The sequence below is a fragment of the Lepidochelys kempii genome, chromosome 11 (assembly GCF_965140265.1).
Source record: "Lepidochelys kempii isolate rLepKem1 chromosome 11, rLepKem1.hap2, whole genome shotgun sequence".
NCBI lineage: Eukaryota > Metazoa > Chordata > Testudines > Cheloniidae > Lepidochelys > Lepidochelys kempii.
The window spans coordinates 21,081,907-21,109,673 of record NC_133266.1 but is presented as its reverse complement, the minus strand read 5'-3'; the positions used below and the strand labels follow the sequence as shown (position 1 = coordinate 21,109,673).

The 27,767-nt window shown below is 40.8% G+C and overlaps 1 protein-coding gene across 11 annotated transcripts in view; it reads left to right on the top strand.

Moving 5' to 3' along the window:
* Positions 1–27,767, top strand: part of LRP1B (LDL receptor related protein 1B) — a 1,327,274-nt gene that overhangs the window by 1,205,271 nt on the left and 94,236 nt on the right. For all 11 annotated transcript variants that reach the window (XM_073305381.1, XM_073305383.1, XM_073305382.1 and 8 more), the window contains 3 exons: positions 9,749–9,972; positions 10,295–10,401; positions 24,576–24,692. In XM_073305381.1, the coding sequence (XP_073161482.1) occupies positions 9,749–9,972; positions 10,295–10,401; positions 24,576–24,692 (448 nt within the window). The remainder of the gene's footprint in view (positions 1–9,748; positions 9,973–10,294; positions 10,402–24,575; positions 24,693–27,767) is intronic.

Here is a 27,767-nt window from a genome sequence, read left to right as displayed (position 1 = left end):
CTTGTCTTCACAACATCCTCTGGCAAAGAGTTTCACCGGTTGACAGTGCATTGTGTGAAGAAATACTTCCTTTTATTTGTTTTGAACCTGCAGCCTATTCACCGCCCTGCACTTTAAGCGGGGAGGGGTTTGTCTGGCTGGCCGGGAGAAGAGGGCAATGCTTTCTGGCTTGGGGGAGGAGGGGAGACGTAACACTGCTAGAAGAGCAGTCAGCATGGTGGATTCCTCACCACCTAGGAATGAGGGGTTTAAAAAGGTCAGCCTGGGCCTGTCCACTCCACTCATTCACTCAGAACAGACTGGGCAGCACCCACCCTCCCTCCCTAATTAGGTCACAAATATGCCCAGTGTTTAGCTATATCTGCTGTGGGCATTACACTAGCCGCCCCACTAAGCGGGTCTGACCATATTGGCCAGGTGCAGTGGGAGTTTTTTTGCCTTCCTCGCAGCAGGTTCAGGTGGGCTCTGTTCACGCACAGCATGACGGGCGGTAGGCCGTATGCTGCATCCCTTTATTTAAGTGTATAGCAGATGTTCAGTGCAGGTACTCCATAAATTAAGGCACAAAAGAATGGAAAAATGGTTTGGAAAAGGAATTAAGGAGAGGTGCTTGGTAATTAAGCAGCGGGGGGCAATTGGAGACTCCTATGATTGGTTCAGCAGGGAGCCAACCCCCCCATCATTATAGTCAACCTTAACCCCTCCTACGAGGGGGGGTGGTCAGTAAGGTCCTGGCAAGGGAATTGCTGGAGGGACCTGGATGAAAAGGGAGGGAAGCTGATGAAAACCCTCCCCCCGCCCCCAGAATTGGCTGGAATTGTTAAGGTCCCAGCAAGGAAATTGTTGGAGGGACGTGGATGAAAAGTGGGGGAGCTGGTGGAACCCCCCCCCACGAAAAAAAAATGGCTGGAATTGGAGGATCTCGGCAGTGGATCTGGTGGAGGGACAAAAATTTTGCACCTGCACTGCACATTTTTATCCTCTGGGTTAGTCCCAGACATCTGTCTAATAATAAAGTTGCAGCTTGATTAAATCCATATCTACTGTCTCCTGTCATTCTTTCTGCATAGCCAGACAATAATTTCATTTGATGACCCCTAGGTCTTGTGTTATCAGGAGTAAATAACACTTCCTTATTTACTTTCTCCCCACCAGTCATGATTTTATAGATCTCTATCATATCCTCCATTAGTCATCTCTTTTCCAAGCTGAAAAGTCCCAGTCTTATTAATCTCTCCTCATATGGAAGCTATTCCATGCCCCTAATAATTTTTCTTGCCCTTTTCTGAAACTTTTCCAATTCCAATATGTCTCTTTGGAGATGGGGTGACCAGATATACACGCAGTATTCAAGATGTGGGCGTACCATGGATTTATACCAGGGCAATATGATAGTTTCTGTCTTATTATCTTTCACTTTCCTAATGAGTCCAAATATTTTGTTAGCTTTTTTGACTGCCACTGCACATGGAGTGGATGCTTTCTTGAGTGGTAACAGCTAATTTAGACCCCATCATTTTATATGTATAATTGGGATTATGTTTTCTAATGTGCATTACTTTGCATTCATCAACAGTGAATTTCATCTGCCATTTTATTTTGTGAGATCCCTTTGTAATTCTTCTCAGTCTGCTTTGGACTTAACTATCTTGAGTATTTTTATATCACCTGTAAAGTTTGCCACCTCACTGTTTACCCCTTTTTCCAGATCATTTATGAATATGTTGAACAGTACTGGTCCCAGTACAGACCCATGGGAGACACCACTATTTACCTCTCTTCATTCTGAAAACTGACCATTGATTCCTACCGTTTGATTCCTATCTTTTAACCAGTTACTGATCCATGAGAGGATCTTCCATCTTATCCCATGACAGCTTACTTTAAGAGCCTTTGGTAAGAGAACTTGTCAAAGGCTTTCTGAAAGTCCAAGTATACTATATCGACTGAATCATCCTGGTCCACATGCTTGTTGACCCCCCCCCAAAGAATTATAGTAGTTTGGTGAGGCATGATTTCCCTTTAGAAAAACCATGTTGACTCTTCCCCAACAAATTGTGTTCATGTATGTATCTGACAAATCTGTTCTTTACTACAGTTTCAACCAATTTGCCTGGTATTGAAATTCAGCTTACCAGCCTGTAATTATCAGGATTGCCTCTGGAGCCTTTTTCAAAAATTGGCGTCACATAAGCTATCCTCTAGTTATCTGGTACAGAAACTGATTTAAACGTTAAGTTATATATCACAGTTAATAATTCTGCAATTTCACATTTGAGTTCTTTCAGAGCTCTTGGGTGAATGCCATCTGGTTCTGGTGACTTATTAAGGTTTAATTTATCAATTTGTTCCAAATCTCCTCTAATGACACAACAATCTGGGACAGTTCCACAGATTTATCTCCTAAAAAGAATGGCTCAGGTTTGGGAATCCCCCTCACATCCTAATACAAAGAATTTGTTTAGTTTCTCAGCAATGGCCTTATCTTCCTTGAGTAATCCTTCAGCATCTCAATGTTCAGTGGCCCTACTGGTTGTTTAGCAGGCTTCCTGCTTCTGATTTACAACATTTTTTGCTCTTACTTCTTGAGTCTTTGGCTAGCTGTTCTTCAAATACGTTTTTAGCTTTTCTAATTATATTTTTACATTTCACTAGCCAGAGTTTATGCTCCTTCTATTTTCCTCAATAGGATTTAACTTCCACTTTTTAAAGGATGTCTTTTTGCCTCTAACTGCTCCTTTTACTTCATTGTTTAGCCACGGGTTTGTTTGGTTTTTTGGTCCTCTATGTTTTTTAATGTGGAGTATACATTTAAATTGAGCCTCTATTATGGTGTCTTTAAAATGTTTCCATGCAGCTTGCAGGGATTTCACTTTGGGCACTGTACCTTTTAATTTCAGTTTAACTTCCTCATTTTTGTGAAGTTCCTCTTTCTGAAATTAAATACTATTGTAGTGGGGCTGTTTTGGTGTTCCCCCTCCCCCCACAGGGATGTTTAATTTTATCATGTTATGGTCACTAATACTAAGTAGTTCAGCTGGATAGTTGAAATCCCCTATTATTTTTGTGTTTATTTTTATATCCTCTCTAATCTCCCTGAGCATTTCACAGTCACTATAACCATCCTGGTCAGGTGGTTGGTAGTATATCCCTATTGCTATATTCTTATTATTCAAGCATGGCATTACTATCCATAGAGATTCTATGGTACAGTTTGGTTCATATAAGATTTTTACTTCATTTGACTCTAGGCTTTCTTTCACATATAGTAAAAGTGGTAAAGAGTCCTGTGGCACCTTATAGACTAATAGACATATTGGAGCATAAGCTTTTGTGGGTGAATACCCACTTTGTCGGATGCATATAGTGGAAATTTCCAGAGACAGGTATAAATATGCAAGCAAGAATTAGGCTAGGGATAACGAGGTTAGTTCAATCAGGGAGGATGAAGTCCTCTTCTAGCTGTTGAGGTGTGAACACCAAGGAAGGAGAAACTACTTTTGTAGTTGGCTAGCCATTCACAGTCTTTGTTTAATCCTGAGCTGATGGTGTCAAATTTGCAAATGATTTTTTGCAAAAGCTCAAAATTAAACAAAGACTGTGATTGGCTAGCCAACTACAAAAGCAGTTTCTCCTCCCTTGAAAAAAGAAAAGGAGGACTTGTGGCACCTTAGAGATTAACAAATTTATTTGAGCATAAGCTTTCGTGAGCTACAGCTCACTTCATCAGATGCATTCAGATGAAGTGAGCTGTAGCTCACGAAAGCTTATGCTCAAATAAATTTGTTAATCTCTAAGGTGCCACAAGTCCTCCTTTTCTTTTTGAGGATACAGACTAACACGGCTGCTACTCTGAAACCTCTCCTCCCTTGGTGTTCACACCTCAACTGCTAGAAGAGGGCCTCATCCTCTCTGATTGAACTAACCTCGTTATCCCTAGCCTGATTCTTGCTTGCATATTTATACCTGCCTCTGGAAATTTCCAGTACATGCATGTGACGAAGTGGGTATTCACCCACAAAAGCTTATGCTCCAATACATCTGTTAGTCTATAAGGTGCCACAGGACTCTTTACCGCTTTTACAGATCCATACTAACACGGCTACTCTTCTGATACTTTCACATATAGTGCCACTCCCCACCCCAGTACGACCTATTCTATCCTTCCAATATATTTTGTACCATGGTATTACTGTGTCCCATTGATTATGCTCATTCTATAAAGTTTCTATGATGCCTGTTATATCAATATCCTCATTTAATACGAGGTACTCTAGTTCATCCATCTTAGTATTTATATTTCTAACATTTTTATACAGGCACTTAAAAATTGTCACTTTTTAGCTGTTTGACATTATGCAATGTAATTGAGTGGGACTCTTTTACATTTGACTGTTTCTCATCATATCTTGCCCATTTTTTATCACTTTCCATCCTCTCCTCCTTACTAGGATATAGAGAATCTCCATAAATAGATTGTCCCCTAAGGGATGTCTCCTTCACACCTGTCTGCTTTCCTTCACCCCTTCATATAAAAACTCTACATTCTTTTTAATTTTATGCCCCGGCAATCTGGTTTCATTTTGGTTTAGGTGGAGCCCATACTTCCTATATAGTCTTCTCATTTCCCTAAAGGTTCCCCAGTTCCTAATAAATCTAAACCCCTCCTCTCTACACCATCATGTCATCCACGCATCCACTCTGCAGTTGTGCTTGTCTAACTGGCCCTGCACATGGAACTGGAAGCATTTCAGGGAGTGCTACCATAGAGGTCCTGGACTTCAGTCTCTTATCTAGCAGCCTAAATTTGGCCTACAGGACCTCTCTCCTATCCTGCATGTACCACGACCACCAGTTCCTCCCTAGAACTACACGTAAGTCTGTCTAGAAGTCTCAAGAGATCCACGGTCTTCACACCCAGCAGGAAAGTCACCAAGTGGTTCTCTCAGTCATCACAAAACCCAGCTAATGTTTCTAATGACCAAATCCCCCATTACTATTACCTGTCTCTTCCTAATAACTGACGTTCCCTCCCTGAAAAGGTATCCTTAGCGCAAGAGATACCCTGGCATCATCTGGAAGGAGCATCCCCACTCATTTCCCTCTGCTCCAGTTTGATGTTTTCCTTCCCTAAGATGTTCATCCTCCTCAGTAGTACAGAGGCTGTCAGACCATGGATGGGACCTTTCTTCTGTGTAAAATTAGTCTTCACAACATAAAGTTGTGGACCTCAAGTCTAACCAACTGAATCAATCTGCAGAGACAACAGAGATCCTACTTAATTAGAAACAACCCTAATACAGGGTGAGGATTTGCTTGCAACCCCAAACTCTCAAATAAGTTAAAATATATTTAGTTGCAGAGATTACTGTAAGAAATATTGCTAAAAATAGTGTATCCTTTATGTTCCTGTTTATTTATCCTTATTCTGTCCTGTAGAGGGCTGCTGTCAGCCCCTCATCTCATTAACCTGGTCGCAGCATTGTTACTGGAACCCCATCATGCCCCCATCATATAATGGTTAATGGCAGATATAGGGCGACTGTCCGCTCCTTGTACCAGAAATTAGGAGCCCCAACCCCATTCCCCACCTTCTTTAGGAGATGCCTCCTCCTAATGTGATTCCGGTTTTTCAAGGTACCAGCTCCCGTACTGATCAAATAGCTGCTCTGGCCACGTGCCAGTTTCCAACCAAATGAATTGTATAGCCTTACCTAACCACCAAGGCCCTGGGCTGCTGAGAAGAAAGAGGGGAAAAAATCCACACTTCTCAGGCCAAACTTCTTGTAGTGAGGGAGAAACTTCTTTTTCAGACTCCAAAAGATAACTAGAATGAGGCCCCAAAACCCAGTCCTAGTCAAAAGAACGAAGGGGACAGCTTTTCTTTTCAGCACAGAATGGCAGCCTGGATAGAAGGAAGGGGTTAAAGCCCTCAATGGTGGGTACACAGGAGCCATTAGGCGTATGCTTCATCCTATCATTCAACCAATCAGCCCCCCTCCTCAAGCCCGCAAGATGGCTGAGTGCTCAGGAGAAAGGAAGCAACCGTTAAAGGAGCCACAGGTTTTCTTTCCCCTGGGGTCTGAGGTATTATGTTATTTCAAAAGAATACTAGGCCCCAAGCCTGCAATACGATGCATGCAAGCAGATCATTAAGTCTGTATGGTGTCCAATGAAGTCAGTGGAGCTCTGCCTGGGTAAAGGGGTTTCTCATCGCAGATCAGATTAGAGAGTATAGATTAGTATTAAAAGACATTTTGATTACAAAATATAATTTAATTAAAAGTCTTGCAAATATCCATATTTTATTTTTTGCTTGGAATGGTTTGTCTCAAACACTACTAGAATGAAGGCCTCAGTGCTATTGCTGGATAATTAATAATAATAGCAAAACACTAACAAGTAGCATTAATCTAGTAGAACTAGTAGAAAATGCTAAAATTCTTTGACATTAATTCATTTATTTTCTGTAATTTTTTTAAATTATAGAAAGCCAGTAGCCCCCTTTTCTAATACAGGAGTGCCATACAATATATTTATTTAGACTTTTCCAAACTTACTCTGACACTGTTTTCAAAGCAACACTATTTGGTGTGTGCTGTGACTGGGTTTGCTTCTTTAATCTTCATTTAAATAGAAAGTTATGATCCTGTCAGTCTTTAGAACATAAAGGATTCTATGGCATTTTTGCAGGATTAAGGATTTACATACAATGAACTATCTTAATTTCCCATGCAGTTCTTATTATGTCGTCTATAAATTGAACTGACCTTCATTTTATTTAAAAAAAAAAATCCGGTAAATGTCTTTTTGCTATTATAGGACTCTGATACCTGAGGCAAAGAAGTTATTCTAAGTAGATTTTCCTTCCCTTTGTAGTATTTAGTATTTTGTTACCATGTTTGGAAAAATATAGACATTTCCTTCTAAAATAGTTTAATACTATTGTATACAAAAAGACAAACATACATTTGAATATGTGCAAAGCCCTAAATCTCAGATTATTTGCCTCTTTCTATTAGAGAAAACAATGGCACATTCCTGGCTTGCAAAATGTACACTTTTCTATAGGAGTTCTGACAAATATGAGAACTATATTTTTCATAAATGTATTCCCCAAACTTAATTTTATTTTTTCTTTAAGTTCTGATTCTGCAATCCGCTCCACCTGGGACGAATCCACCTTCAGGGAGCACCTTCTAGCGTCAGAGCCATAATTGTGGCCATGAAATTGTAATAGATAATTACAACTCAGAGTTATAAAAAATTATTCAGTTATTTAAGATTCGTAATTCTAACCCAATAGTTTTGAAATGATGTTGTTTATTTTTGTATAACACTTAAAAGTGTGATTCAGTGGAGTTATATTTCATGACTTCCATGTTGTCTTGGTCCTCCAATAGCCATAAAACCTGCTTTAGCCAAGTCCTCTCATAAATATCATCTAATATAATGTGTATCAATGTACAGTTTCAATGGCTGGTATCAGTAAGTGCCGGTCAATCAGCTAAAGAAGAGAAGCAGTGCTAAAAATATCCTTTCTAGGATAGTCCAAGAGTGTGCAGAGCCAACCAAAATGAACAGAATATATGCCATTCATTACAAAATAAGATTGTACTTATCCTTGGCAGACTCCTGTACAGCCATGATTTAGGACTCCATACAAGAATCTTTTTTTTTTCTCAGCAGCAGCTCTCCCCTACGAGCTTTTTTTAGGACTGCAGGGCTGTACTTCTGTTATGGATTCACTGCAGGTGTGCCTCCTTGTGGCTCAGTGTGGCATAACGAAGCTCTCTTGTCTCTAGTACTCCTGCCATTGGTCGCTCTGGCCCCTCAGTGGCCTCTCTTCCTGTAACTCAGCTCTCTGGCCAGGTCACAATTTAGACCTACCCTTTTGGGGGTAACAAAGTCCAAAAAATAAAAATTCAGATGTCCTTACAAAAAGGTCTTTGGCCCTAACTCTGGGCTCTGTGTTCTTCATACCCTTCTCTCAGGGCTCTCCACTATCCTTGTTCCCTTCTTGGGCCTCACACCACCTCATTGGTGGCTGGTGGGTGAACCACACCCTCCCACTCTATTTTTGGATTACAGCCCTGTAGTAAGCAGGCCAGGTCTACCTATTTTGACCTGCCCCGGCTACCTCCCTGGGCTTCTTCCTGCCATAGCTTTCTACCAGGCCTTCTCTGCACAACCTCTCCAGGTTCACCCTTTTCTCAGACTTGCAGCGTTCTCCCCTGAAATCCCTGGTTAAATCACAAACCAAAAGTATAACATAAACCGAGTTTCACCCTCTTCAGACTTGGCCTTTGCATGCCTCTTAAGTTCCATTTGCTGTTCCTGCTCTGAACACCTTCCAGAGTGCTCTCCCTGTAGTCTGTATCCTGTCCTTTTATCAGGTCTTACCATGGGAGTCTGCTTCAATCCTGTGGCTGCTTTGGCTCTCTCTCCTGACCCCCATCAGACATCTCTACTCAGGAGAGGGTCTCAGGGCTCACAGTCCCTCTGGGCTTCTTCCTTGAGTGCTGTGGTTTCTCTTTTCTCTGATCTCAGAGAGTGACTGTAGAGTCCTTCACACACTCCCTGCAGCCCCCCTTCTGTTCTTTACTTTTGCTGTTCATAGTGCTTTCCCAGCCCCACCTACCAGCTGGGCTACATCAACAATTAAGCATGGCCTCTCAGGTCCATATAAACCTATTCCTTGTCCATGTGGGGTACAACCCCTAACACAGTTGACTAATATCAAACCATCTTCCTCCAGGCCTTTAGAATTACAACCAGTATCATTTTGTTTACTTCAATACCAGTAGCTCAATCCTTTGAATAATAATATTGATTTTGATGTTCCATATCTTAGCACATGCTAGTACCCTTTCCTTAAGAGGTACAGTGGTAATAGCCTCATTCAGAAGTACAAAAAAAAATTGTTGAAATTGCTCTTCCACGTGGCACAGTACTGTGAAACCAACCTGCTGATGGGCATTACCCACTGGAGAAACCTTTCTATGCTACTAAATAGTTTCAAGTATTCAATCCACAGTTTGTGCACTTATACCCATACAGTTGTAAGTGATTCTGTAGCTCAGTATTATGACCAGCCAAACACATATCACATAAATGTGCAGAGTCATAGAATCATAGAAATGTAGGGCTGGAAGGAACCTTGAGAAGTCATCAAGTCCAGCCCCCCACACTGAAGTAGGACCAACTAACCTAGACCCTCCCTGACAGATGTTTATCCAGCCTGTTCTTAAAAACTTGCAATGGCAGGGATTCCACAACCTATCTTGAAAGCCGATTCCACATCTTAACTATCCTTATGGTTAGAAAGCTTTTTCTAATATCTAACCTAAATCTCCCTTGCTGCAGATTAAGTCCATTGCTTCTTGTCCTACCTTCAGTGGACATGGAGAACAATTAATCATAGTTTTATTGTCCTCTTTATAACAGCCCTTAATATGCTTGAAGATTGTTATCAAGTTCCTCCCTGCCCCTTTTCTGAAGATTAAGCATGCACAGTTTTTTTCCATAGGTCAGGTTTTCTAAATCCTTCTAAATCTTTGATCATTTTGTTGCTTTCCTCCTTTGTATTTCAAAGATATTAATTTATTTGTATTTAAGTGATTAAACAAGTTTTATAAGATTTCTGTTAAAAAGAATGGATCCGGTAATGAAGGGGGAAAAATGTGACTATATGCCTACTGTAAAAAGTAAATTTCATAATTACGACTTTAAAATTTGCTCCTTCTAGTGTCCTGAATTCAAAAGACCCAGGGATATTGCTGTTGACTGGATTGCTGGAAATATTTACTGGACGGATCATTCTAGAATGCATTGGTTCAGTTACTATACAACTCACTGGACAAGTTTAAGATACTCCATCAATGTAGGACAGTTGAATGGACCAAACTGTACAAGGCTGCTTACAAATACGGCAGGAGAACCATATGCAATTGCTGTAAATCCTAAAAAGGGGTATGTTGTTTCTGTGGCATTTTATCATGTTGTATTCTATTTTATAAATAACAAACATACATAGAAGTTTAAGCAAAGCAAACATGACTTGCTGCATAATAATGTCTACAAATGTGCACATTTGGTTATTTAGCCTTTCTGCTTCAGTTTACCCATCTGCAAAATGAGGTTAATATTCCTCATCTCTCAGGTGTTTTGTGAGACTTACAATAATATAATGTCTGTTAAGTATTTTGAGATCATTTGAAGAAAGGTGCTATGTACATTTAAGGTGTTAATTTATGCAAATTCATGGCAACAATTTTATGTTTGATATTTTTAGGATGATGTATTGGACAGTCATTGGGGACCACTCTCACATAGAAGAAGCGGCAATGGATGGTACTCTAAGAAGGATATTGGTACAGAAGAATGTACAAAGACCTACAGGTACATGGAATTTCAAATTCCCCATTAAAAGGTAGCATTGTGTGGATTTCTTGGCTGACTTCCAATTTTGCAGTCCTAAAGAATTCTATAATTTTATATTTTAGTAATAAATATACAGTTAACTATTAAATTCATAATATTTTAAATGACATAACTGAATCTAGATAAGCTTAACACAGTAACTTTACAAGACAATACCAAATAACTATAGATATATATATAGAGAGAGGGAATTAACAGAACAGGGCATTTAGAGTCATCCATTCCCTGTTGTTCAGTCCTAGCTTTTGCCATTTGGAGATTTAGGGACACCCAGAGGATAGGTTTCATCCCTGACCATCTTGACTAATAGCCATTGATGAACCCATCCATATGAACTTATATAATTTTTTGTACCCGGTTATACTTTTGGCCTTCACAACATTCCCTTCACAACACCACAAGCTGACTGTGCATTGTGTGAAGACATACTTCCTTTTGTTTTAAACTTGCTTCCTATTAATTTCCTTGAGTGACCCCCTAGTTATTGCTTTATGTGAAGGCGTAAATAACTCTTCATATATTTGCTTTCTCCATACCGTGAATGATTTTATTGACCTCTATCATATCCTTCTTTAGTCATGTTCACAAGCTGAACAGTGCTAGTGTTTTTAATCTCTCCTCATATGGAAGCTGTTCCATACACCTAATCATTTTTGTTGCCTTTAGCTATACTGTTTACAAATCTAATGTATCTTTTTTGAGATGAAGCTACCAGAACTATACACAGTATTCAAGATGTGAGCATACCATGGCTTTATATTGTGCCCTTATGGTATTTTCTGTCTCATTATCTATCCATTTCCTAATGGTTCCTAACATTCTGTTAGCTTTTTTAACTGCTGCTGCACATAAACAGATGTTTTCAGAGAACTATCCACAATAATGGCAAGATCTCCTTTCTGAGTGGTAACAGCTAATTTAGACCCCATAATTGTGTGTGCATGCTTGGGATTATGTTTTCCAATGCGCATTACTTTGCCTTTATCAACACTGAATTTCATCTGCAGTTTTCTTGCCCACTCATCCAGTTTTCGAGATCCCTTTGTACCTCTTCCCAGTCAGCTTTGGATTTAACTATTTTGAGTAATTGTGTACTGCAAAATTGTCTGCAAATTTTGCCACCTCACTGTTCCCCCCACTTTTGCAACCATTTATGAATATGTTGAACAGCTCAGGTCCCAGTGCAGATCCTTGCGTGATCCCATTATTTACTTCTCTCCATTGTAAAAACTGACCATTTATTTCGACCATTTATTTCATATCTTTTAAACAGTTACTGATGCATGAGAGGATCTTCCTTCTTATTCCATGACTGCTTATTTTGCTTACGAGCCTTTGGTGATGATCATGTCAAAAGCTTTCTGAAAGTCCAGCTACATTATATACACTGGATCAGCATTGTTCACATGTTTATTGACTCCCTCAGAAAATTCTAATAGGTTGGTGAGGCATGAGTTCCCTTAACAAAAGCCGTGTTGATTCATCCCCAACATGTTGTGTTTGTGTGTGTGTGTGTCTGGTAATTCTGTACTTGATTATAGTTCCAACCAGTTTACTGGCACTGAAGTTAGGCTTACTAGCCATAATTGCTAGAGTCATCTGTGGAGCCTTTGTAAAAAATAGGCATTACATTATCTAACCTCCAATTATCTGCTACAAAGCCTGATTTAAATGATAGATTACATACCACAGTTAGTAATTCTGTATTTTCATATTTGAGTTCCTTCAGAACTCTTGAGTGAAAACCATCTGGTCCTAGTGACTTATTACTATGTGATTTATCGATTTGTTCTAAAACCTCTGCTATTGACCTGTTAATCTGGAAACGTTTCACAGATTTGTCACCTGAAATGAATGGTTCGTGTGTGCGATCTCCCCCACATCCTCTGTAGTCTGGTTTGGCCAATGTACATAGCAGAGGGGCATTGATGGCACATATCACATTAGCAGATGTGCAGGTAAATGAGCCCCTGATGATGTGGCTGATGTTGTTGGGTCCTCTGATGGTGTTGCTAGGGTAGATACGGGGACAGAGAAGGCAATGAGGTTTGTTACAGAGATTGGTTCCTGGGTTAGTGTTTCTGTGGTGTGGTGTGTAGTTGCTGGTAAGTATTTGCTTCAGGTTGGGGGCTGTCTGTAAGCGAGGACTGGCCTTCCTCCCATGGTCTGTGAGAGTGTGGGATCATTTTCCAGAATAGGATGTAGATTGTTGATGATGTGCTGGAAAGATTTTAGCTGAGGCCTGTACGTGATGGCCAGTGGTGTTCTGTTAATGTGATATATGCCATCATGTGCCAGCAATGCCCCTCTGCCATGTATATTGGCCAACCCGGACAATCTCTATGTAAAAGAATAAATGGATACAAATCAGACATCAGGAATGGTAACATACAAAAGCCAGTAGGAGAAGACTTCAATCTCTATGGACATTCAATAGCAGATTTAAAGGTAGCCATCCTTCAACAAAAAAAAAAACTTCGAAAACAGACTTCAAAAAGAAACTGCAGAGCTACAATTCATTTGCAAACTTAAAACCATTAATTTGGGCTTGAATAGGGACTGGGAGTGGTTGGCTCACTACAAAAGCAATTTTCCCTCTCTTGGTATTGACACCTCCTCATCAGTTATTGGGAGTGGACCACATCCACCCTGACTGAATTGGCCTTGTCAACACTGGTTCTCCACTTCTAACGTAACTCCCTTCTCTACATATGTCAGTATATCTATGCCTGTATCTGTAATTTTTACTCCATGCATCTGAAGAAGTGGGTTTTTTACCCACGAAAGCTGATGCCCAAATAAATCTGTTAGTCTTTAAGGCACCACCAGACTGCTCGTTGTTTTAGCACCTTGATCGTCCAGTGGCCCAAATGACAGTTTAGCAGGCTTGCTATCTCTGATGTACTTAAAATAAAATTGCTGTTAGTTTTTGTATTGTTAGCTAGTTGCTCTTCAAATTCTTTCTTGGCCTGCCTTCTTACACTTTTACACTTGACTTGCCAGAGTTTGTTCCTTTCTATTTTCCTCACTAGGGTTTGACTTCTGATTTTTAAAGGATGCCTTTTTGCCTGTAACAGACTCTTTTACTCTGCTGTTTAGCCATGTTGGCATTTTTTTGGTTCTTTTACTGATTTTTTTTTATTTGGGGTATTCATTTAGTTTGAGCCTCTATTACTGTGTTTTTAAAAGGTCTCTACAGTTTGCAGGTATTTCACCCTTGTTACTGTTCCTTTTAATTTCTGTTTAACTTGCTTCCTCATTTTTGAAGTTAAATGCTACTGCAGTGGGTTTCTTTGGCAAGAAGGATGTTATATTTAATTACATTATTGTCACTATTACCAAGCAGATTGGTTATATTCACCTCTTGGACAAAATCCTGTGCTCCACTTAGGACTAAATCAAGACAAGCTACTCAAAGAAGCATTTATTGTGTCTGGACAAATAACCAGTCAATATAAGGATCATTGAAATCCCTCATAACTATTGTGTTTACTGCCTTTGTAGCTTTTCTAATCTCCCTGAGCATTTCATAATTGCCATCACCCTCCTGGTCAGGTGATCAGCAGTATATTAGTACTGCTATACTCTTATTGTTAAACATGGAATGTATATCCATAGAGATTCTATAGAACAGTTTTATTTATTTAAGATTTTTACTTTATTTGACTCTGTTTTCTTTCACATTTAGTGCCACTCCCCCACCAGCACAACCTATGGTCATTCCTATGTATTTAGTACCCTGGTATTACCAGGCCTTATTGATTATCCTCATTCCACCAACTTTTGGTGGTGCCTTTTATATCAATATCCTTATTTAATGCCAAGCAATCTAGTTCACCCATCTTAATATTTAGACTTCTAGCATTTGTATATAAGAACTTGTACATTTTATCTATATTCAGTTGCTTGCTTTCATGTGTTGTATTTAAATGGGAGTCATTGTTTGTTCCTTACTAACTCCCACCTGTACTTTACCAACTTCTTTCCTATACTCTTTTCTTGGATATAGAGTTCCTCTTTCATAAATTCATTCATAAGGAATGACTCGGCCTGAGCTTGTACTTTTCCACACTTGTGTACTTTTTTCCAGCCCCTTTCCCCAAAGGTTCCCCAGTTTCTAATAAACCTAAAAGCCTCCTCCCCACACAATTGTCTCATCCATGCATTGAGACACTGCAGTTTTGCCTGTCTTTCTGGCCCTGCATGTGGAACTGGAAGCATTTCAGAGAATACTACCAGGAAGGTTCTGGACTTTAATCTCTTACCCAGTAGCCTACATTTGGCCTCCAGAACTTGTCTCCTACTTTTCCTATGTCATTTGTTCCAAAACCCCGACTCTTCCCCTGTACTGCACATAGAATCATAGAATCATAGAATCATAGAATATCAGGGTTGGAAGGGACCCCAGAAGGTCATCTAGTCCAACCCCCTGCTCAAAGCAGGACCAATTCCCAGTTAAATCATCCCAGCCAGGGCTTTGTCAAGCCTGACCTTAAAAACCTCTAAGGAAGGAGATTCTACCACCTCCCTAGGTAACGCATTCCAGTGTTTCACCACCCTCTTAGTGAAAAAGTTTTTCCTAATATCCAATCTAAACCTCCCCCACTGCAACTTGAGACCATTACTCCTCGTTCTGTCATCTGCTACCATTGAGAACAGTCTAGAGCCATCCTCTTTGGAACCCCCTTTCAGGTAGTTGAAAGCAGCTATCAAATCCCCCCTCATTCTTCTCTTCTGCAGGCTAAACAATCCCAGCTCCCTCAGCCTCTCCTCATAACTCATGTGTTCCAGTCCCCTAATCATTTTTGTTGCCCTTCGCTGGACTCTCTCCAATTTATCCACATCCTTCTTGAAGTGTGGGGCCCAAAACTGGACACAGTACTCCAGATGAGGCCTCACCAATGTCGAATAGAGGGGAACGATCACGTCCCTCGATCTGCTCGCTATGCCCCTACTTATACATCCCAAAATGCCATTGGCCTTCTTGGCAACAAGGGCACACTGCTGACTCATATCCAGCTTCTCGTCCACTGTCACCCCTAGGTCCTTTTCTGCAGAACTGCTGCCTAGCCATTCGGTCCCTAGTCTGTAGCTGTGCATTGGGTTCTTCCGTCCTAAGTGCAGGACCCTGCACTTATCCTTATTGAACCTCATCAGATTCCTTTTGGCCCAATCTTCCAATTGGTCTAGGTCCTTCTGTATCCTATCCCTCCCCTCCAGCGTATCTACCACTCCTCCCAGTTTAGTATCATCCGCAAATTTGCTGAGAGTGCAATCCACACCATCCTCCAGATCATTTATGAAGATATTGAATAAAACCGGCCCCAGGACCGACCCCTGGGGCACTCCACTTGATACCGGCTGCCAACTAGACATGGAGCCATTGATCACTACCCGTTGAGCCCGACAATTTAGCCAGCTTTCTACCCACCTTATGGTGCATTCATCCAGCCCATACTTCCTTAACTTGCTGACAAGAATACTATGGGAGACCGTGTCAAAAGCTTTGCTAAAGTCAAGAAACAATACATCCACTGCTTTCCCTTCATCCACAGAACCAGTAATCTCATCATAAAAGGCGATTAGATTAGTCAGGCATGACCTTCCCTTGGTGAATCCATGCTGGCTGTTCCTGATCACTTTCCTCTCATGCAAGTGCTTCAGGATTGATTCTTTGAGGACCTGCTCCATGATTTTTCCAGGGACTGAGGTGAGGCTGACTGGCCTGTAGTTCCCAGGATCTTCCTTCTTCCCTTTTTTAAAGATTGGCACTACATTAGCCTTTTTCCAGTCATCCGGGACTTCCCCGGTTCGCCACGAGTTTTCAAAGATAATGGCCAGTGGCTCTGCAATCACAGCCGCCAATTCCTTCAGCACTCTCGGATGCAACTCGTCCGGCCCCATGGACTTGTGCACGTCCAGCTTTTCTAAATAGTCCCTAACCGCCTCTATCTCCACAGAGGGCTGGCCATCTCTTCCGCATTTTGTGATGCCCAGCGCAGCAGTCTGGGAGCTGACCTTGTTAGTGAAAACAGAGGCAAAAAAAGCATTGAGTACATTAGCTTTTTCCACATCCTCTGTCACTAGGTTGCCTCCCTCATTCAGTAAGGGGCCCACACATTCCTTGGCTTTCTTCTTGTTGCCAACATACCTGAAGAAACCCTTCTTGTTACTCTTGACATCTCTGGCTAGCTGCAGCTCCAGGTGCGATTTGGCCCTCCTGATAACATTCCTACATGCCCGAGCAATATTTTTATACTCTTCCCTGGTCATATGTCCAACCTTCCACTTCTTGTAAGCTTCTTTTTTATGTTTAAGATCCGCTAGGATTTCACCATTAAGCCAAGTTGGTCGCCTGCCATATTTACTATTCTTTCGACTCATCGGGATGGTTTGTTCCTGTAACCTCAACAGGGATTCCTTGAAATACAGCCAGCTCTCCTGGACTCCTTTCCCCTTCAAGTTAGTCCCCCAGGGGATCCTGGCCATCCGTTCCCTGAGGGAGTCGAAGTCTGCTTTCCTGAAGTCCAGGGTCCGTATCCTGCTGCTTACCTTTGTTCCCTGCGTCAGGATCCTGAACTCAACCAACTCATGGTCACTGCCTCCCAGATTCCCATCCACTTTTGCTTCCCCCACTAATTCTACCCGGTTTGTGAGCAGCAGGTCAAGAAAAGCACCCCCCCTAGTTGGCTCCTCTAGCACTTGCGCCAGGAAATTGTCCCCTACGCTTTCCAAAAACTTCCTGGATTGTCTATGCACCGCTGTATTGCTCTCCCAGCAGATATCAGGAAAATTAAAGTCACCCATGAGAATCAGGGCATGCGATCTAGTAGCTTCCGTGAGCTGCCGGAAGAAAGCCTCATCCACCTCATCCCCCTGGTCCGGTGGTCTATAGCAGACTCCCACCACTACATCACTCTTGTTGCACACACTTCTAAACTTAATCCAGAGACACTCAGGTTTTTCTGCAGTTTCGTACCGGAGCTCTGAGCAGTCATACTGCTCCCTTACATACAGTGCTACTCCCCCACCTTTTCTGCCCTGACATAAGTCAGTCTGAATATTTTCTGAGATCTGCAACCTTCGTACCTGGCAGGAAATTTATTATGCAGTTCTCCTGGTCATCACAAACCCGGTTATCTATACTTCTAATAAATAAATACCCGATCTTCCTAGTAACTGGAGTATCCTAGGAGGGGTATCTTAAGTGCAAGGGGGTATCATGATATCATCTAGAAAGAAGGTTTCAGAGTAACAGCCGTGTTAGTCTGTATTCGCAAAAAGAAAAGGAGGACTTGTGGCACCTTAGAGACTAACCAATTTATTAGAGCATGAGCTTTCGTGAGCTACAGCTCACTTCCTCAGATGCATATCGTGGAAACTGCAGCAGGCTTTATATATACACAGAGAATATGAAACAATACCTATTCCCACCCCACTGTCCTGCTGGTAATAGCTTATCTAAAGTGATTTCCAGCACAAATCCAGGTTTTCTCACCCTCCACCCCCCCACACAAATTCACTCTCCTGCTGGTGATAGCCCATCCAAAGTGACAACTCTTTACACAATGTGCATGACAATCAAGCTGGGCTATTTCCTGCATAAATCCAGGTTCTCACATCCCCCCCACCCCCATACACACACAAACTCACTCTCCTGCTGGTAATAGCTCATCCAAACTGACCACTCTTCAAGTTAAAATCCAAGTTAAACCAGAACATCGGGGGGGGGGGGGGGTAGGAAAAAACAAGAGGAAACAGGCTACCTTGCATAATGACTTAGCCACTCCAAGTCTCTATTTAAGCCTAAATTAATAGTATCCAATTTGCAAATGAATTCCAATTCAGCAGTTTCTCGCTGGAGTCTGGATTTGAAGTTTTTTTGTTTTAAGATAGCGACCTTCATGTCTGTGATCGCGTGACCAGAGAGATTGAAGTGTTCTCCGACTGGTTTATGAATGTTATAATTCTTGACATCTGATTTGTGTCCATTTATTCTTTTACGTAGAGACTGTCCAGTTTGACCAATGTACATGGCAGAGGGGCATTGCTGGCACATGATGGCATATATCACATTGGTGGATGTGCAGGTGAACGAGCCTCTGATAGTGTGGCTGATGTTATTAGGCCCTGTGATGGTGTCCCCTGAATAGATATGTGGGCACAGTTGGCAACGGGCTTTGTTGCAAGGATAAGTTCCTGGGTTAGTGGTTCTGTTGTGTGGTATGTGGTTGTTGGTGAGTATTTGCTTCAGGTTGCGGGGCTGTCTGTAGGCAAGGACTGGCCTGTCTCCCAAGATTTGTGAGAGTGTTGGGTCATCCTTTAGGATAGGTTGTAGATCCTTAATAATGCGTTGGAGGGGTTTTAGTTGGGGGCTGAAGGTGACGGCTAGTGGCGTTCTGTTATTTTCTTTGTTAGGCCTGTCCTGTAGTAGGTAACTTCTGGGAACTCTTCTGGCTCTATCAATCTGTTTCTTTACTTCTGCAGGTGGGTATTGTAGTTGTAAGAAAGCTTGACAGAGATCTTGTAGGTGTTTGTCTCTGTCTGAGGGATTGGAGCAAATGCGGTTGTATCGCAGAGCTTGGCTGTAGATGATGGATCATGTGGTGTGGTCAGGGTGAAAGCTGGAGGCATGCAGGTAGGAATAGCGGTCAGTAGGTTTCCGGTATAGGGTGGTATTTATGTGACCATTGTTTATTAGCACTGTAGTGTCCAGGAAGTGGATCTCTTGTGTGGACTGGACCAGGCTGAGGTTGGTGGTGGGATGGAAATTGTTGAAATCATGGTGGAATTCCTCAAGGGCTTCTTTTCCATGGGTCCAGATGATGAAGATGTCATCAATATAGCGCAAGTAGAGTAGGGGCTTTAGGGGACGAGAGCTGAGGAAGCGTTGTTCTAAATCAGCCATAAAAATGTTGGCATACTGTGGGGCCATGCGGGTACCCATAGCAGTGCCGCTGATCTGAAGGTATACATTGTCCCCAAATGTGAAGTAGTTATGGGTAAGGACAAAGTCACAAAGTTCAGCCACCAGGTTAGCCGTGACATTATCGGGGATAGTGTTCTTGACGGCTTGTAGTCCATCTTTGTGTGGAATGTTGGTGTAGAGGGCTTCTACATCCATAGTGGCCAGGATGGTGTTATCAGGAAGATCACCGATGGATTGTAGTTTCCTCAGGAAGTCAGTGGTGTCTCGAAGGTAGCTGGGAGTGCTGGTAGCGTAGGGCCTGAGGAGGGAGTCTACATAGCCAGACAATCCTGCTGTCAGGGTGCCAATGCCTGAGATGATGGGGCGCCCAGGATTTCCAGGTTTATGGATCTTGGGTAGTAGATAGAATATCCCAGGTCGGGGTTCCAGGGGTGTGTCTGTGCGGATTTGATCTTGTGCTTTTTCAGGAAGTTTCTTGAGCAAATGCTGTAGTTGCTTTTGGTAACTCTCAGTGGGATCAGAGGGTAATGGCTTGTAGAAACTCGTGTTGGAGAGCTGCCGAGCAGCCTCTTGTTCATATTCCGACCTATTCATGACGACAACAGCACCTCCTTTGTCAGCCTTTTTGATTATGATGTCAGAGTTGTTTCTGAGGCTGTGGATGGCATTGCGTTCCGCATGGCTGAGGTTATGGGGCAAGTGATGCTGCTTTTCCACAATTTCAGCCCGTGCACGTCGGCGGAAGCACTCTATGTAGAAGTCCAGTCTGCTGTTTCGACCTTCAGGAGGAGTCCACCTAGAATCCCTCTTTCTGTAGTGTTGGTAGGGAGACCTCTGTGGATTAGTATGCTGTTCAGAGGTATTTTGGAAATATTCCTTGAGTCGGAGACGTCGAAAATAGGATTCTAGGTCACCACAGAACTGTATCATGTTCGTGGGGGTGGAGGGGCAGAAGGAGAGGCCCCGAGATAGAACAGCTGCTTCTGCTGGGCTGAGAGTATAGTTGGATAGGTTAACAATATTGCTAGGTGGGTTGAGGGAACCATTGCTGTGGCCCCTTGTAGCATGTAGTAGTTTAGAAAGTTTAGTGTCCTTTTTCTTTTGTAGAGAAGCAAAGTGTGCGTTGTAAATGGCTTGTCTAGTTTTAGTAAAATCCAGCCACGAGGAAGTTTGTGTGGAAGGTTGGTTTTTTATGAGAGTATCCATTTTTGAGAGCTCATTCTTAATCTTTCCCTGTTTGCTGTAGAGGATGTTGATCAGGTGATTCCGCAGTTTCTTTGAGAGCGTGTGGCACAAGCTGTCAGCATAGTCTGTGTGGTATGTAGATTGTAATGGATTTTTTACCTTCAGTCCTTTTGGTACGATGTCCATCTGTTTGCATTTGGAAAGGAAGATGATGTCTGTCTGTGTCTGTACAAGTTTTTTCATGCAGTTGATAGATTTCCACTCCATACGGCTAAATGCAGTGCCTTGCATAATGACAGGTTTCAGAGTAACAGCCGTGTTAGTCTGTATTCGCAAAAAGAAAAGGAGGACTTGTGGCACCTTAGAGACTAACCAATTTATTAGAGCATGAGCTTTCGTGAGCTACAGCTCACTTCCTCAGATGCATATCGTGGAAACTGCAGCAGGCTTTATATATACACAGAGAATATGAAACAATACCTATTCCCACCCCACTGTCCTGCTGGTAAAGGAATCTATGGGATTGCTTCCCTCCACTCCAGCTTGATGTTCTCCTTCCTTGTGACTTTCGTCCTCCTCAACACACTGATGCATCAGAGTTGGAATGGGATTGCTCTATTGTGTCCCTGAAAGTCTCCTCTAAGTATCTATCTGTGTCCCTTAGCTCCTCCGGTTCAACTACTCTGACCTCGAACCCATACTCTGTCTGATGAGCTGCTTGCACCGCATACACACAAATACCACCTACATATAAGGCAGATGATTGTACATGCTGCATCTAGTGCAATAAATTGGATAGCCCCCACTCTGATGCTGGACTTCTGCATGTATTATTCTTATTCTTGCAGGTGTTTGGGGGTGGGGAGTAGGCAGGTGGAGAAGGGGGTTATTGATCTAAGTTTAGCGTCTGTTTGTTAGCTGTATCTGCCTCTTGCCCGTGCTAAACTTCCTCATAAAACTCCCCTGTCTGTTGCTTCTGTTCTCCCTGAGTTAGCCCTCCCATTTATCAAGGGATCATAACAGAATTAGGGATCAAAGGATAACAGGCTGCAGCCTCATTAGTAAGCTCTCAGCCTAACTTAGCAGGCCACTTGGCTCGGCACTCAGTCCCTAAAATGCCACAAAACAATATTCAAGCAAGCAAGCAAACAGCAAGCAAGCACACAACAAATCTATGTATAAATCAGGTCTAAAAAAATGTATATGTAGCCTTACAGTCTGTTATAGTTCGTACTGTTTGCAGAGACAATCAGTTCTACCTTGTGTTTAGTTAAGAAACTCTCAATACCTTTCCCAAACCTGAAGAAGAGCTCTGTGTAGCTCGAAAACTTGCCTCTTTCACCAACAGAAGTTGGCCCTGTAAAAAATTTTATCTTATCCACCTCAGTCTATCTGTAGTTAGTTTGGTGAATACTGTACTAAACTTTAAAATCCATTTATTTTAATAAAAGTACAAAAAAGAGAGATGTTAAAAAGAAATGACAACTTAATGTATTGTTCCCTAGGTATTAAACAGAAGAACTTAAGCTTAACAAGAAAAGTAATAATTAAAATCATCTGAGTTATGCAGGGTTAAGGCTACAGACAGAAAGCTCAAAATAGAAAATGCCAAAATACAGAATGAAATGAATATATATAATAACAAAATACACTTCTATACCTCCCTTGGTCTGTTCAAGCGCCTCTCCTCCATCATTTCTCCATGTTTAGACTGAAACAAGAATAATAATAGTTACTGTTAATCTATTATAAATCATCTTTATATCATTGTTTATTTATGCTATAGTTTACAAATCCAAAACAGACTATATTCCCTGACTTGGATATTAAAACCTAACAACTCATGGCATAGCAAATTTCAGCTAAGGGAGGTTCTGAGGAGAATACTCAAATTCTTGTGGCGCATCAAGCTGCCACAATAAGATTTTCATATTTCCCCAGATTTAGAGGAGATTTTTTGCTGAAACATATTTATATAAACACTTCTCCAGGCTTCAGTGATCTGTTGCTTTAATTACTGTTACCTTCTCATTTCCTGACGCCTTGTTTTTCACTCCAGTATTAAAACACTGCCTTTAAAGTTATCTTTCTCTCCCCAGTGCTCCAAACATATCACCTTCCCTCTCATCAGTGATGTGAATGGTTAGTTTTCATGATATGAAATTTTGCAAGTAATAACAGTACAAAACTGATCTGAACAATGCAGGTGCTGTTTTATTTCTGGCCTGACCACAAACAGGACTGCAAAAGATCCTCTTTTCATAATATTTACTTCTAGCTATGTTACATTTAGAAAAATTTCAGATAAGCATTTAACAAGACTTCGGAATCCTTAAAGGGCTCAGGAAAGTGAAAATTAACAATGTTTTTTATTGCAAAACATTAGTCCATTCTTCCATAGCTTTTACTGATAAAAAATAAAACTCCCTGGGGTCTTGAAATTTTTTTATATATATTTTTATATATTTTCAACATATTTAGCTTTTTACTATTTCTGTTTTCTCAGCATGCTTAAAATAGGCCTTTCTGTTCCTATGGAGTCTATCATTCTTCTCAACTGAGACTTTTCTGTTCCTGATCAGAGAAAATGTGAGGCTTTATTGCAAATGCATGTCGTACTGCTCCTAAATTTGTTCCCAAACATGACTTTGCAATTCCAGATAAGAGTGAGCATAAGATTGGATATTTGCGCTCACGTGGTGTTGCTATAGCTTTAAATATAAAGTATACAAAATAGTGACTCCTTTCACTTTATGCTAACTTCAGAAATTTACTTCTGAAAGACAAATTGAGTATATATTATTCTTTCATTAAAATTTTAATTTAAAAATTTATTACTTTATTGAAAGCTTTTAGAATAAATCCAAGCCAGAGACTGATGACTATTTCTCCAGTTGCAGACTCTAAATGCCATTTATCATAAAGCTTTTTTGTATTATCTATTACAAGAAATTATTCTGTCCAACTGTATGTTCACAAAGCCAATGTGGGTTCTGGTATTATTTTTTAGTTCACTTCAATGGAATTTTGTATGCCAAACCTTCAGGCTTTTTTAAAAAAAAAATACTACCTATTTCATTATTATACAGAATAAAACTTTCTCCAACTTCCTCTTTCCTATCAGTAGTTGATTAATTTACTACTTTAAGAATGCTTTTGTTTCTATGTATAACTTTGACTTATACTTGTTACATCAATATGGAAAAAAACAGTTTCTTCCATTCTTGTAAAACTGTAACCTTAACAGCAGAGCATTAGATCACTTTTAAGCAGACAGAAAATTTTAACAGAACACAAAATAGTAAATATAATCATTTTAAGAGGTCCCTAATAGAGCATAGTCTGCTTGATTTAACTACAAAGTCATTGTCCAGAGGCTGGTTAGGCATAATGTATCTGTGTTTTATTCTGGATATCTGAATATCATTGTTTAAATACTTAGTCTAGTTAAACTAAAACAAACAAACATAACATTTCTGTTTTAATTCTTATAATATGTAAAATACTGGCATTATGCAAGTCTGATGACAATAGAAAATACTTCTGTATGGCGGGAAACATAGATTTGCAAGATCACATAGAACATTAACACCCTGATCCTACAATTCACTGTGCACACCTGTGTGCACTCACACCTGAATGGAGCTCTACCGAAGTCAGTCGGGCTCCATACAGGCACAGGATTAGGGCCTATGTGTATATGAAATAAAGGGATGTGGTATATTTCCACCTGACTGGGGTTGGGTATTGATAAGGAAATAACCAGTGGGAAGGAAATTAAAGAAATTAAAGGAACTGGTTCACTCAGCCTGAATTTAAGGATTGAGCAGAAACCTTACTTGTCTATTTTCTTTAGATTCCTACATTGCACTCATCTATGTAGTATTGCAATGCCTTCCAGGAAATGAGACGGGAAAGCCTATAATCTACAAAACGCTATGGTATATTTTTATATTGGTATATTTTTATACTTTATTGTAAATGTAAACTCTCTCCTTTTTTTTTTTTTTTTTGGCAGGTCTTGTAGTTGATCAGTTCAGTCAGCGTTTGTTCTGGGCTGACTTTGAATTATCTGTTATTGGCAGTGTTCTTTTTGATGGCTCTGATTCAGTAGTATCTGTGAGCAGTAAACAAGGTATGCAGAGTTTTTCTATAACACATACTTTGAAAGAACTGTTAATTAAAAAGAAATGATCTCAATTTCTGTATTATTTGTGGTATTTCCATCTAGCAATACAGTGAATATTAGTTCTGATGCCGTTAGAGATTATTGTAGATAATGGATTTGTAAGGCTCCAATCCCAGCATTGATTAAGTGCAGGGACACTTTGTTTGACTTTATGGGAGCTCCATATGGCCACAGGTGTGGATCTGCATCCAGACTACTGCAGCCTACATGTGTAATTCACAGTATGCTGAATAACGTCAGGCTAGAGCTTTCAGCTATTTGCATTCCATTACATAGAAATCCTATGTAGAGTAATTGTAGACCATTTAGCCTGACATCAGTCCCAGGGAAAATAATGGAAAAGCTGATGTGGAAATCAGTCAATAAAAAATTAAAGCATAGAAATATAATTAATGTTAAGCAACAGAAAATAGGCCTTGTCAAACAAACTTTATTTCATTTTTATGAGATTACAATGGTTAATAAAGGTAACGGCATATATGTAATATATGGCAGGTTTCAGAGTAACAGCTGTGTTAGTCTGTATTCGCAAAAAGAAAAGGAGTACTTGTGGCACCTTAGAGACTAATCAATTTTTTTGAGCATAAGCTTTCCTGAGCTACAGCTCACTTCATCGGATGCATACTGTGGAAAATTCAGAAGATGTTTTTATACACACAGACCATGAAAAAATGGGTGTTTATCACTTCAAAAGGTTTTCTCTCCCCCCACCCCACTCTCCTGCTGGTAATAGCTTATCAAAGCCCGTTGCCAACTGTGCCCACATATCTATTCAGGGGACACCATCACAGGGCCTAATAACATCAGCCACACTATCAGAGGCTCGTTCACCTGCACATCTACCAATGTGATATATGCCATCATGTGCCAGCAATGCCCCTCTGCCATGTACATTGGTCAAACTGGACAGTCTCTACATAAAAGAATAAATGGACACAGATCAGATTGTAAGAATTATAACATTCATAAACCAGTCGGAGAACACTTCAATCTCTCTGGTCACTCGATTTCTGATCTCAAAGTGACTATCCTTCGACAAAAAAACTTCAAATCCAGACTCCAACAAGAGACTGTTGAATTGGAATTCATTTGCAAATTGGACACAATTAACTTAGGCTTGAATAGAGACTGGGAATGGTTGATTTATTATAAAAAGTAACCTATTTCCCCTTGTTTATTCCCCTGCCCCACTGTTCCTCAGATGTTCTTGTTAAACCCTGGATTTGTGCTGGAAATGACCCACCTTGATTATCATACACATTGTAAGGAGAGTGATCACTTTAGATAAGCTATTACCAGCAAGAGAGTTGGGTGGGGGGGGGGAACCTTTTGTAGTGATAAACACCCATTTTTTCATGGTCTGTGTGTATAAAAACATCTTCTGTATTTTCCACAGTATGCATCCGATGAAGTGAGCTGTAGCTCAGGAAAGCTTATGCTCAAATAAATTGGTTAGTCTCTAAGATGCCACAAGTACTCCTTTTCTTTTTATGTAATATATGTTTACATTCTGATAAAAAAAACTATCACTACACAACATCAGTAAAGCACATGTTCAATGGGTTAAGAACTGATTGACAGATCTCAAAAAGTAGTTGACAGTGGTAATTATCATTGAAAAAGTGTGTTTCTAGGGGGTTCCACAGGGATCATCGGTTCTAAGTCCCATGCTATTTAACGTTTATATCAATGATATAGAAGTAAATTAAGTTTGCAGATGACACAAAGATTGGCAGAGTGGTAAATAATGATTAGGCAGTCATACAGAACCATCTGGATCACTTGGTATGATGGGCCCATTCAAACAAAATATTTTTTAATACAACCAACTGTAAGGTCAAGGTCTAGGACAAAGAATGCTGACCATACTTCCAGCATGGGCTCTGTGTCCTGGAAGGCAGTGAGTCTGAAAATAATTTAAGGGTCATAGTGGAAAGGCAACTCAATGTGAGCTCCCAGTTTAATGTTGTGGCAAAAAGGGCTAATCCTTGGCTGTATCAGCAGGGGACTAGTGAGTTTGAATAGGGACATGATATTTCTTCCGTATACAGCTCTGGTGAGACCAGTACTGGATGACTATATCCAGTTCTAGTGTCCACATTTGAAAAAGAATGTTGAAAAATTAAAGAGGATGCAGAGAGGTACCTAAAAAGTTATTCAGGGGCTGGGAAAAAAATGCCTTACACTGAGAGACTTAAGAATCTCAGTCTGTTTAATTTATCAAAAAAAAAGATCAAGTTGTGACTTGATTAGGGTGTATAAGTAATTTCATGAGGACCAAATGCCAAGTACTAAATACAATGCTTAATTTGTGCCAGGACTTACCAAGGCTAAGCCCCGGCACCTCTAGCCTTGGCAGCTTATAGCCCCAGCACTTCTGGCGCTTACTGCATCAGTTATGAATGTTAAAAAATTGCTTGAGCCCTGGCACCTCTTTCATTACAAATTAAGCATTGATTAAAAGGCTGTTCAGTGGAGAAAGGCATAGCATTAACCAATGGCTGAAAGCCAAACAATTCAAATTAAAACTAAGTTACAAATTTTTAACGAGTATGATTAGCCATTTGGAACAATCTACCAAGGGAAATGGTGGTTTCTGAAAGGTGATGAGTCACTCCTGTGCTCACCTCCAGCCAATCCACAAGCCAGGAATTGGTCATGTGACTCCCAAACCAGGTATACAAGTCCCACAGGAGGAACAGCAGCTAAATGTGCTCAACGTAATGCCAGGACTTGGAACTCTCTCCTGCCTAATAACGGTAACAGACTCCCCAGGCCTTAGTCGGCTCTAGCCTTGCCCCAGGCCTGTTTCTAGTCCTACTCCAGCCCTGGTCTCACCACCGCTTGCTCTTCACCCTGCTTCACGCTCGCTCCAACCCCACCCTAGACTCCTCTAATTCCAGCTCTGACCACTAGGCCTGACCATGTCCATCCAAGTTACTCTATCTCTTGAGGTCTTCAGGACAGGATGCCTTTCCATAAAACATTCTCTGCTCAAACACACATTATTGGGCACATTAC